Source organism: Leuciscus leuciscus (genome assembly GCF_965113295.1).
Source record: "Leuciscus leuciscus genome assembly, chromosome: 10".
Classification (NCBI taxonomy): Eukaryota; Metazoa; Chordata; class Actinopteri; order Cypriniformes; family Leuciscidae; genus Leuciscus; species Leuciscus leuciscus.
Genome location: NC_138734.1, coordinates 26,501,461 through 26,514,096, shown reverse-complemented (window position 1 = coordinate 26,514,096; position 12,636 = coordinate 26,501,461). Strand labels below are relative to the sequence as shown.

Below are 12,636 nucleotides of genomic sequence, written 5' to 3'. Positions count from 1 at the left end.
CATTCAGCTCAAGTTCAAAATGTTAACATTGAGACAAATCGTGTCACAGATCAGGTCCGAGGACTGGTTTGTCACGATAGACCTCAAGGACGCATATTTCCATATTTCCATCCCTCCTTGTCATTGGAAGTTCCTGAGGTTTGCTTTCGGGGGCAAAGCATACCAATATCGAGTTCTTCCATTCGGCCTGGCTTTATCACCCCGCACTTTCACCAAATGCGTGGATGCAGCTCTGGCGCCTCCAGGGTTTTCGCATCATGAACTACATCGACGATTGGTTGATTTAGCTCAGTCGCATCAGTGGCGGTTCAACATCGAGATGTTGTTCTCGCCCACATGAAAGAGCTGGGGTTGCGGCTGAACGCCAAGAAGAGTGTGCTTTCTCCACTTCAGAGGACCACTTTTTTAGGCGTGGTTTGGGATTCAGTGTCGATGCAGGCGCGCCTGTCACCGCCACGTGTAGATTCCATCCTTGCAGCTGTGAAAAGTGTAAAGCTAGGCCAGCTACTCACTGTCAAACAGTTCCAGAGACTGTTGGGTCTCATGGCAGCAGCTTCCAACGGGATACCTTTTGGACTACTGCACATGAGGCCCCTGCAGTGGTGGCTCAGGACCAGAGGGGTTTCCCCGAGGGGCAACCCATTTCGCACAATCAAGGTCACGCGGCGATGCCTACGTGCCTTGGTTATGTGGAAGAAACCTTGGTTCCTGTCCCAGGGCCCAGTGCTGGGAGCTCCTTGTCGTCGCAAACTGCTAACGACGGATGCTTCCCTCACGGGTTGGGGAGCGATCCTGAGGGTCGCTCATCTCAAGGTCTGTGGGAAGACCATCATCGTTCCTGGCATTCTATAGCCTAGAGATGTTAGCTGTCTTCCGGGCTCTGAGGAGCTTTATCACAGGTCTCAGGGGACACCATGTGTTAGTACATACGGACAACACGTCGGTAGTCGCCTATATCAACCACCAAGGGGGTTTGCGCTCGCGCCCATTATCCAATCTGGCACGCCATATCCTCTTGTGGTCCCAGGGGAAGTTGCTGTCACTCAGGGCAGCCTACCTCCCCGGGGTTCAGAATATAGGAGCAGACACTCTGTCGAGACAGGGGCCGAGGCCCGGGGAATGGAAGCTCCACCCCGAGGTGGTGGAGCTGATATGGAGGGACTTTGGTCTCCCTCACGCATCCAGCTCCTCTGGGACTGGATGCTATGGTACAGACGTGGCCGAGGCTACGTCTGTACGCTTTTCCCCCAGTGGCTCTGCTCCCGGGAGTTCTGGAGAGAGTTCGCAGGGACCGGGTTTGCCTGCTTCTTATAGCCCCGCGCTGCCGGGCAGAGTATGGTTTCCCGATCTTGTGTCCCTCCTCGACGGGCATCCTCTGGAGCTTCCTGTCAGGAGGGGCCTTCTGTCCCAAGCAGGGGCTTAATATTTCACCCCCGCCAGAACTGTGGAACCTGTGGGCTTGGCTTCTGAGGGGGCCCAGCTCATAGAGTCAGGTCTCTCAACTGAGGTTGCTGAGACCATTCTACAGTCCAGAGCTCCCTCCACGAGGAAACTTTATGCCCTGAAGTGGAGAGTATTCACTTCTTTGTGTAGTGACCGTCGGTTGGACCCAGTCAACTGCCCAATTGGTACAGTTCTGGAGTTCCTGCAGGACCGGTTCACTGCAGGTCTAACCCCGTCCACTTTAAAGGTTTATGTGGCGGCCATAGGTGCTTACCACATTCCTTTGGGTGGAATGTCTGTGGGGAAAGACCCTTTGGTATCTCGTTTCCCTCGTGGCACTTGGAGGTCTGCCTCCCTTTCGAAATCGGACCAGGAGGCGAATAATTTGCTTTGCCCTGTTCGGGCGTTAGACGCATATGTCCACAGAGCTGCCCTGTGGCGTAAGAGTGATCAATTGTTTGTTCGCTTTGGGCCCCCTAACAAAGGAGGTCCAGTGTCTAAGCAAAGGATGAGCAAGTGGGTGGTTGAGGCTATCTCACTTGCTTATGAGGCGGCTGGACAGCCTTCTCCTTTGGCTGTCCGGTCGCACTCTACTAGGAGTATGGCGGCCTCTAAGGCCCTTATATCAGGAGTATCTTTACAGGACGTTTGTGATGCGGCAGGCTGGTCCTCACCGCACACCTTCGTCAGGTTCTACTCGTTATTGTCTTCCTAGTGCTGCACAATTGATTTCACACAGGACAGACATTTGTAGCTATGGTGGCGTTGGTATAGACGTTCCCCATAGCGTCAATTCGACGCAACGCGAGTTCCCTTGAAAGGGAACGCCTCGGTTACGACTGTAACCTCGGTTCCCTGAAGAGGGAACGAGCGTTGCGTCACCTTGCCATATCTCCTTCATGCCTGTCAGCACGACTTCAGACTCTACGAAGCTTTCGTTTTCTGTTTCGGGCCGGCTTTTATAGCTTCCTGGTACGTGACGTCACCCGCCTCTGACGTTCCGCCACACCATTGGACTGATTTTACATGTGCTTCAAGACGTCATCACGCAAAGCGTTCCCCATAGCGTCAATTCGACGCAACGCTCGTTCCCTCTTCAGGGAACCGAGGTTACAGTCGTAACCGAGGCGGTTTTTGTTGCTAAATGAAGGCAGACGTGAAGTTTCCACTGTTCCTCTGACGTTTTCAGCTCTGTATGAATTCAAATACTAGCCTATATATACTGCTTACTCCCTGCTATGGTTTAGGAATATATCGGTGTCCTTTGTGCAATGATAAATGCCACAACCTCATCACTTTGCATTTTTACCCTTGCAAAAATATAATTTGCAGCCAACTTGCATTTAATTACTGGCAGATTTGCCAGAAAGTTCACAGACCAATCAGCCAATTTGTTTTCTTTTTTTTTTTCAAAACTGTTGATTCTATTTGTATTATTATTATGGGTCATATATATATATATATATATATATATATATATATATATATAGCAACTGCACATACATATGATTAGTAGCAAATTATTATTTATAATAGTAAACCAGAGAACTGAAACTGTTATGGAGGGGTGTAACAGACAGATAAAGAGGCAGACGGATAAAGTTCCATCACAAAGTTTAATAATAATCTAAACAGGTAGCAATCCAAACTAGTAACACACACTATAAGCATAAATGCAAATGTGACCAGACAAACTCAAAGAGAAACAACAGGAACTATATACCAAATATAATAAGGTGCACACATCTGAACAGAATAACTCAATAATGATGGTGACCATAACAACAAAATACTGGTGGGAACTTAGAACAAAGGATAACAGAAACTAATGAATACAAATTAAAAGTCTGTGAAACTAAAACTGAACATAACTGTGACAGAAACATGATGAGGTGGCTTTAATGTAATAGTCACAATGAATAATATCTGTAGCAGTCAGTCATCTTTCACGCATTAAATTTGTAATTGTAACAGGGACAATAACGTGGGTGGTGTGTCTCTGCAGCATCTGTTGATTGAATGTGCTCCTAACAAATATTTTATTAACTGAAAGGGACAGCTGTTCTTACACTCCTTTAAACTTTATGGTCAGATCATACTGCAACAAACTAAAGTTATTCCTTATCTTGTGTCAGACTCATTGTGTTTATTCCTCTCTCTCACTTTTCTTTTCTGTACTTGGCTAGCAGGAGTCTCACCCACTGCAGTGCTTGGCTTGTGCTCACTGTGATAATGACTGCTGTGTTAAGGGGGTTTCAAATGCACTGAAGTCTAACCCGCCTTTATATCCTCACAATACAGCAAAAGAACTCTCAAAACAAAGACAGAATTATGTCAATAGTACTTCTTGAATTATGCACCAGACAGCTTTGTTTTTTCTCATTTAGTCTCATGTGTCTGTGTTTAATATAAATTCTTTAGTGGTTTGCTTTAGATGGTAGTATGTAATCGGGTTATACGTACTGCATTATTATCCTGTTCTGTATGCACACAGTTCAGACTCATGATCTGATTGGTGTCTTTTTCCTTCTAGTGTCCGTGATGGAAACACAAACAGAGAAAGGATCCCATCAGTCAATTCATGTAGAGTTCAAGGAGGACACTCTGAGCTACATGGAGAAACTCCTCCTGAAAAAACACCGCAGGTTAGCGCCTGACACTTCACACTTTATAACTGAATAGACACAAAGTGAATAAGAGCATTATAAGCTTAATTTACCTTCCCAGGCCCCAATTAAGGTCCATTTAAGATCAGTTAATGACTTATGGCTGCTAATTACACAGCCTCACCTTTAAGTTGCTCCACCACAGAGTCGCTGGATTTTATTGAGCTAATCAGCCCCAAAGCAGTTTTGTGGTATTGTTTAACTTTGTAAAATGATCCTTAAACACACACACCATCACTGTTCCAAAACCTAGTAAGCGGCACATGTACTTTAGGGACCATTTTAATGCATCATAGGCACACTGTTTACATAAACGTTGTTTCAAATGCCTTCTAAGACAGCTTATTTTTGTATTCTAATGCAGCATTCATAGAGAATGCAATCTCAGAATGCATTGCGACTAGCTCAATGAAATAATAATCCAAAATGAGCGAAGTGAGAGAGAAATTTAATTTTAGTGTAATTGAAACATATTTAAATAAAGCAGAAATAAAATATAAATATTAGATGAAATACGTAAACTTAGAAAAAGTTACCTTAGTTGAAGTACTAAAACTACTAAAACTGAAATAAAAATAAATTAAGACAAAATTCTAAATATTAAAAGACAAAAATAGTATGTAAATTATACTAAAATAACACTGTGTAGAACATTCCAGATCAGTAGTTTACACAAGAGTCCGTTTCAGTTAGGGTGCTAGACTACTACCTATGTAGGCAGCACACTAAGTTTTAAAACAGAGCCAATAAACATTTGTTCTCCCCCCCCCCCCAAACGATTTCGATGCTCGCCTACGAAATGAGAAAGCCTGACAAAAGCACGCAAAACACTCAAACGCAGTATCTGTAAACCCTCCTAAGCGCTTTGAACCGCATCACGAGCTTCTGGAGTGTTATGGTATCTGTGGCAGCGGTGGTATTTAGGTCGGCTATTCAAGAAGGGTCTAATTGTGAATCCATTAAATTGCCTTCTTTTGAGGCCTGGTGTGTGAAGAATCACAGAACAGGAAGCTGGATTTTTCAAGCGTGCGTGTGTGTGTGTTCGGGCTCTGTGGGAGGAGGGCAGACGTGTGGCCCAGGGCTGCAGCACACACTCTGGAGGAATGGAGTGTGTGATAGGGGAGTCTAATCCCTTCATACGCTCACAAACACGGATGAGGTTTTCACGGATTTCACAATGAGGAAAGCAAGTTGTGCTGCTGAGGCAGCAAGAGTTGGCTTCAGGAAAGGAAACAAGAGCACAACGAGAACGAGAGAGGGAGAGAGAGAGAGAGGGAGAGAGGGAGAGAGAGAGAGAGAGAGAGAGAGAGAGAGAGAGAGAGAGAGAGAGAGAGAGAGAGAGAGAGAGGAAACAAGAGCATAACGAGAGAGAGAGCGAGAGAGAGAGCGCGAGAGAGAGAGCGAGAGAGAGAGCGAGAGAGAGAGCGAGAGAGAGAGCGAGAGAGAGAGAGAGAGAGAGAGAGAGAGAGAGAGAGAGAGAGGGAGGAAACAAGAGCACAACGAGAGAGAGAGAGAGAGAGAGAGAGAGAGACAGACAGAGACTTGTTTGGGAAGACAGAGGGCTGATGGTTTTTCCGCTAATGCGTTTGTATGGTAAATCACCGGTTTTAAGGACTAAAAAGGTTTAAAGGGCTAAACCTGTGGGGCAGGGGAATCTGACTGAGCTGAGATTTTTACTAACAGGAAGTCTGGGTCATCAACTTCCTTCACCTGGTTTCATTTGTTATCGGATTTAAATGATGTTGCTTTCCTTGTATGTATACACTGTTTGGATGCTTTGTTGCATTCACATTTAACTTTCATAATGTGATGTGGTACGAGTACAAGTGTGAGTGCATATATAGATAACTTGTTATGATTGCTCATTTAGGAATTAATATTAGACCACACAATATGCACAGAGATATAGAGTTGTTGATTTCAGATGCTTTTTTGAAAGCGCGCTGCTGATAAGTTTGCTGCTGATGCAACAGCAACCAATCAGCTGCACTATTTAGATAATAATGTGATCGCTAGCAAATTAAGTTAAGGACCTATCAGCCTGCACTATCTAGAGTGTCATGACATTTGTATTAAACTTTGTATTAATCCGCAAAAACAGTTTTCAACATTGATAATAATAAGAAATGGTTTTAATTTAAGGTAATTTTACTGTTATCATAGTTATTATTAAAATTATTAGTAGTACATGCTATAATTTCAGACCTTATATCTTATCAAAATTTATTTAGTTTCAAGGATGTTTATTTATACTGGAATCAAGAAAATATTAAGAAAATTATTAAATATTTTTCATATTCATAAATCATAGTATGTCATAAGTTACTCTATTGAAGGGCTGTGTTTAGTGTCAATATTTCACTAACAAACTCTGTTTGGAGAAGATGATCCAAAACTGGACAAATTTGACAGACTGTATAACACTGACAAGGTGACTACTTAAAGGGGTGGTATAATGCCCTTTTCACAAGATGGTAAATGGTAAATGGACTGCATTTATATAGCGCTTTCACAGACCTGTGGCCACCAAAGCACTTTACATAGCCTCACATTCACCCATTCACTCACTCATTCATACACCGACGGCGGTGTCAGCCATGCAAGGCGCCATCCAGCTCGTCGGGAGCAGCTGGGGTCTTGCTCATGGACACCTCGACACTTGGTCAAGTGGAACCGGGGATTGAACCACCAACCTTTTGGTTTGTAGACAACCTACATGAACCACTGAGCCACTGCCGCCCCCAGATGTAAAGATGTAAAATAATTCTTTGATGTCCCCAGAGTGTGTATGTTTTAGCTCAAAATACCCCAGAGATATTTTTATATAGCATGTTAAAGTTTTTCACTTTTTTAGGGTGAGCAAAAATGCACCGTTTTTGTTTCTGTTCCTTTAAATGCAAATGAGCTGCTGCTCCCGGCACAGAGGGCGGAGCTTCAAGAGCTTGTGTCCTTTTATCTCACACAGACATGCACTGACAATTTCAAAAACTTTAGCCTTTTATGTTCAAACCGAAGTCAGAAAGATGGAGAGACTCAAGACGAAGTGACAACATGTAGACAACATTTCTGAATGGTTAGTTGGTGAACTTCTGTAGCTTATGTGTAGTTATCTTCTAGTCATTGATTAGCATATTCTGTCTTGATGATCTATAAATCGCGTTCCCAGGGGCGGGGTTTATGTCAATTTTAGGGTTTGTTATGTCACTAACCCGGGAGGAATTTCGTGTAGTCCCTACCAGCCGTTTGTTGAAGTCCTTAAAAAGCAATTTCTTTAAAAGAAAGTATCTCCCTTTGCTTTTGAACTTTGAGCACTGTAACTTTGCAGATGTGGTTTATGCTCAAACAGCAACATTACACACACTAAAGTTAGAAAAGTGAAATCATATTCAACCACCCCTTTAACCAGAGAGCCTGCCAACTAGCTGTTTTTCAAAATGTGTAGTTGTACATATTCCTAAAATAATGTAGGGCTGGGCTTGATTTTATACAGCAGGAATGGATTTGATCATGGAAATTGAAAAGAAGTGAAACATGTCAGGCTATTGCATTATTGGTTGATAATATTTTTCCCTACTGGCGATTTTTTTTTTCAGAGGTGCATAAAGCTATTAATAAAGTGCTGTGCTGCGCTGAAATGTTGTTTATTTATAGTTGCACCGTTGAGGAAAGGGAGACTGATTAATTATCTTAAAATTTCTGAGTGTGATTTACTGGGAACAGCATTATTTTCTCTCCCTCAGAGGACAAATCGAAGAATTTCAGCCCCGGTCTGTCGTCCAACACCGGCCAGAGCCACCCTCACCTCCACCTGCAGAGATGGATGAACTGAGCCGACAACTGACAGGTGTGACCCGTTTCATCACACACACTTTTTTTTTCTTTTTCTGGCAAGCACATAATAATGATTAATTGTGCAATTGTGTTAGTTTAAAAACTATATATGCAATTTGTCGCTGGAAACATGTCGTGTCGTATCGTATCTGGTTTGGATGAAGAATGATGAGTAGTGGGTTACTGGTCATGCACATGCCAGCAGCAGGTTTGATTCACAAAGACCCATATAACTGCACTCTCTCCAAAAAGTTGGAGAAATGAGCGGTGAGAGTCAGTGCGGAGGGCAGCTCTCTTCTCACAGCCGGCAGCTCGGATCCATCACTGTGTCCCTGAAGGGTAATCACACAGCTCTTATTACACTGGAGGGAGGGCGATCATCTGACAGAGCACTCCGACAGCTGATTGAGAGAAGTTTCTAGGTGCTGCTGGGAGGCCAGTTGATCACAGCTGTCAAAGATCTGACCACCTTCAGCTTTTCCCAAACGGCCTCGGTGATGAGCGGCGTCTCTCTTCATCTGCACCAGCCCGAGCCTGACGCATCTTTTCTGAAGCCCACATCCCCGATGCTCACCACCCAAAACACTTTTCAGTCATTTTCACTTTTTCAAATGCAAAGGCATTTTTATGGGCATTCGTCTGATTTGGGTTTGAATAGCTGGTCACCTGTTCAATCTGCTGATAGCTTGTCTTGACGCACTCTACATTTAAAGACATAAAATGACATTTGCAAAGCATTTCACTTCTGTAATGTGACATTTTTCTGACTGCAACATAATATGCAGTTTATAATATATGGCAAGAATTTTGAGAAGATCATTAAGTAATTGGTTTCTAATATTTTTCCCCTCTTGCACTGCCTTGTTTCCATAATCAAAAAAAAAAAAAAAAACATTTTCAAAGGTGGACAGTTGATTATACGTTTAAAATCAGTACAATTTTCTAATGTTTTTGAAAGAAGTCTCTTATGCTCACCAAGGCTGCATTTATGTGTATTTTTTTTACAGTATTTATACACCATTTTTTTTTACAGTAAAAAGAGTAATATTGTGAAATATTATTACAGTTTAAAATAATTGTTTTTTTATTTGAATTTTTTCTAAATGTTATCTTACTGATTCCAAACCTTTGAATGGTGTATTTTGAAGAAATATTATAAAAACAATTACTTTTTCTGTAAGTAATATGAATTCGGTACAGATTGGGTATTTATTCAGAAAAGATAAAGGGAAAAGTTTCACAGGGCATAGACTCAAATAATACTCAAACAGACTCCAATATACTGTAATGCAGAAATGTAACATTTAAAAGTTAATGTAATAGTTTTCTGCAGTAATATTAAATAATGATAGATATTCTGATATGAAATGTCTATTTTACACTATCCAATCAAGTTCTGATTTATAAAATCAAGTCCTGCCCTACTCCCCCATTGAAAACTGGTTCATGAATCTTCACAAAGTCATGTGTTCTTAGCTGGTTATCTGTCACTCTGTATTATGAATAAATACACACATTTACAGCAATAAGGCCATTCTGATTATTGAACTGATTTAATTTATTTGAACATAAATCTGTTTTACTGCCTCTGATTTGCAGCAGAGCGGATGGAGTTGCACAAATACTTGAACTCTCTCTTCGCAATTGGTCTCGCTGAGGATGCTCGGAAATTGGACTGCCCTGCAGAATCCTGTTTAAGCATCGTAGAGTTAGATGAGGTAATTATGACCTCCACCACCCCAGTCTTTGTAATGGACTGCTAGACGATGGCCAGCGAATGACTCCTCATTGCTGTTTTCATAAACTTCATTCTGCCTTTTCCATTTCTCCTGTGTCATTTTTTTTGTTGTTGTTGCTTTAATTTTTCCAGATGGATGTAGACGCTGTAACGTTCAGATCCTTTGGAGTCAAGCAGGGAAATAAGAGTAAAATGTAAGAAACAAAAGATCAAGGTGAAAAACTGCGACTTTTTGAAAGGAAACGACAGAAAAGATCACAGTAGGAGTTTCGTCTTGAAGCAAGAATATAATTGAAGAAGTTATTTTTTCTTAAATCAGAGCTAACACAAATACAGTGTCATGTTGATATTTGTATCAGCCACAACTAGACTTAAAATAAGGCTGCTAACTGTGGCAGTAGGTTTCAGACTAGTTAGATACTATATATGCATGTCTGTTTTTCTTCCAAAAGGTTTGTGGCTGTTGAAAATGAAGATTTATCTGGACGAGGAGAATTTGGATGTTCAGTTTTGACTTCCACACCATCCCTCTCCTCGATGACCAAAGGATTGTTCTTGGAAAGTAATTCTGGGATAAATATGTATTCTTCTCATGAAATGTGGCCGTCGTCACAAGAGACTGAAACATTTACGTCATCATTGCAAAGATCAGAAAGTGATTCTCCACTTCAAATGAGGCTTCAGAGATCACAGCACCATTCGACTACCTCACAACCATTTCTGTCGATTTCACGAAGAGGAGGCCAGAAAGTGAAACTGAGTGACTCTCCAAAACCAAGCACACAGACAAGGTTTTCTACAGCACAACAGGACAAACCCTTAGAGCTACTACCAACGTTATCTCCTTCACTTCCAAAAACCAAATTGAATCAAACTTTTCCAAACTTTGAGGACAATATTTCCATTGTCAGCCCCTCTCCTCCTGGAGTACCATCTGCCAGGTCTTCTCAATGTCATTCTCCTGCATTTATTCTCATCCCTAAACAAAGTCCAAAACCTCCAGACTCTCCTTCCCCAAGGTCTAGACCTGTATCCTCTCCAGTCAACCCAATCCAATCTAGACCTGCTGTTTTAACAGCAGATTCTGAAATGAAATTAACTCAACTGTCTCCAGAAAGTGCCATCACTTCCCCAATTACTGCAATTCAAGAATCATCACAGTTTGCTTTAGTCTCAGATAGTGGTACACCTACTATGTGTGTCCATGAGTCCATTAGGTCCTCTGCACCAAGGGTTGAATCCTCTCATACTGATGGGCACCATTCAACCCTGCCCTCCAAATGGTTAAAGGGCTCACGAAGGTCACCCAAAACTACAGTGCTCTCCCTACAGCTGAGCATGTCAGGTTAGTATAACTTCTACTGGTAGATTTTTATTAAAGTTGACAACATTGAAAATAGCAGCGTCTAATTGCAGTTTAGTTTTTCTTGTGCTTTAGCCACTGTTTATAATTCTCCTGCAAATGTTTTTGTGAGCAATGAAGAATGTTTTCCTATGTAATTATTAGTGATTTAAATACTTTTAAAAGCAATAAGCTTTTGAATCTGCTTGCTCCAATGATTTTTTCCAGGTTTGCAAGGTATTTTTAGACAAACTGTGAAGGGCTTTACTATTTAACTATTGCAAAATCACTGTAACAAACATCTGGCTTATTGCTTTTATAAAATTCTGGCTGCAGCAATATGATAAATGACACCACTGTATAATAAATCATTTGATAAATAATTTCAAATAATAATTTCAAATTCAGTTACTAGATCAAAAAAGTTCATCAAGAAAAACGTTGATGCTAGCATGAGATGTTTTAAAGTAGTTGAAAAGTTTTAAAGTTGTTTTAAAAGCTTGTGTTCAGTTGCTAAGAATAAGGAGAGCGTGGCATGATAAGAGAGACATGAAACTAGCACATCTTTGAAGGAACTCAGATACTTTATTGTATAAAATATTTTAAAGTTAAATGCATGGTTGACCAAGCCGAATCAAATATTCAATAAACATTGAAAAATTCTTTATAAATGACAAGAACCTGATTTCCAGCATCCCTTGGGGTTCAGTACATCTGCATCAGAGAGTAATGATTATGAGAAAACACCAGTTGTAGACATCACCTTCATTCACACAGCGGTTGTTTCTGCGGTATTTGCTCACTAGCAGAGTGATGGAAACTTCAAGCTGTGTAGGATAAGCATTATTAATGCAGGAGGCAGGAGACGGGAAGCAGGGAAGAGAAACACACAAGCTCTGCTAGACCATGTCCAGGCGGCTCGCTGCGAGCATTAGATAAGGGCGCATGTTTGCATCCTCACTGCCGGCCTCCTGCTGGAACGTCTCTTCTCTGTCTCCTCCTGTCCTCATGGTTTCTCCTCTCTCACTATTTGTCACTGCTCAGATTCAGAAGAGGAAATGACAGGTGAAGATGACTGCCTGATGCCCAATGAGGAAGACTCATCTGATGAAGAACTGAAACGAATCGCAGATTCAGAAGAACAAAAGAACAGCGTTTCCAATCCGTGTTCCACCATGACCCCTCCAACAGACCCTCATTTCTCTTTCCAAAGCCTCTCAAAGACAGAACACGACAGCACAGAGCCAGTTCTGGTTACAGGATTTTCACAGGTGAACCAAAGTTACTTGTAACAGGTTACCTTCAAAACTATTTAAAACAGTTAAAAGACTACAGTTCAAAAGGTTGTGGTTGGTAAGATAAAATTTTCAGTCTCTTATGAAGTCACATGTACATATACGTCTGTCAGATGCAGTGTAAATTGGCCTTTATAGAGAGAGAGTATGAGAACTATACAAATAATTCTGTTGTTCATATCGAATAGTTTTGCTGGAAACTATCGGATACCAAAGACTCAATCAATTAGATATTACTCCTGTGTAATTTTAATTGCAAGCTGTGTGAGAGATAATAGCAATAAAAAGCACAGACTACTCTCATATCCACTCAGTTGATGA

The 12,636-nt window shown here is 41.6% G+C and overlaps 1 protein-coding gene and 1 long non-coding RNA gene across 4 annotated transcripts in view; one reads left to right on the top strand and one right to left on the bottom strand.

Moving 5' to 3' along the window:
- Nucleotides 1-12,636, bottom strand: part of LOC309508603 — a 321,712-nt gene that overhangs the window by 143,049 nt on the left and 166,027 nt on the right. The gene's annotated exons all lie outside the window — the stretch shown is intronic.
- Nucleotides 1-12,636, top strand: part of zbbx (zinc finger, B-box domain containing) — a 55,983-nt gene that overhangs the window by 18,120 nt on the left and 25,227 nt on the right. For 2 of the 3 annotated variants that reach the window (XM_082182894.1, XM_082182893.1), the window contains exon 10: nt 3,977-4,088. In XM_082182894.1, the coding sequence (XP_082039020.1) occupies nt 3,977-4,088 (112 nt within the window). Of the gene's footprint in view, nt 1-3,976; nt 4,089-7,849; nt 7,954-9,539; nt 9,659-9,810; nt 9,873-10,130; nt 11,024-12,064; nt 12,319-12,636 lie in introns of those variants that run through there. The other variant, XM_082182895.1, reaches the window with a different exon arrangement.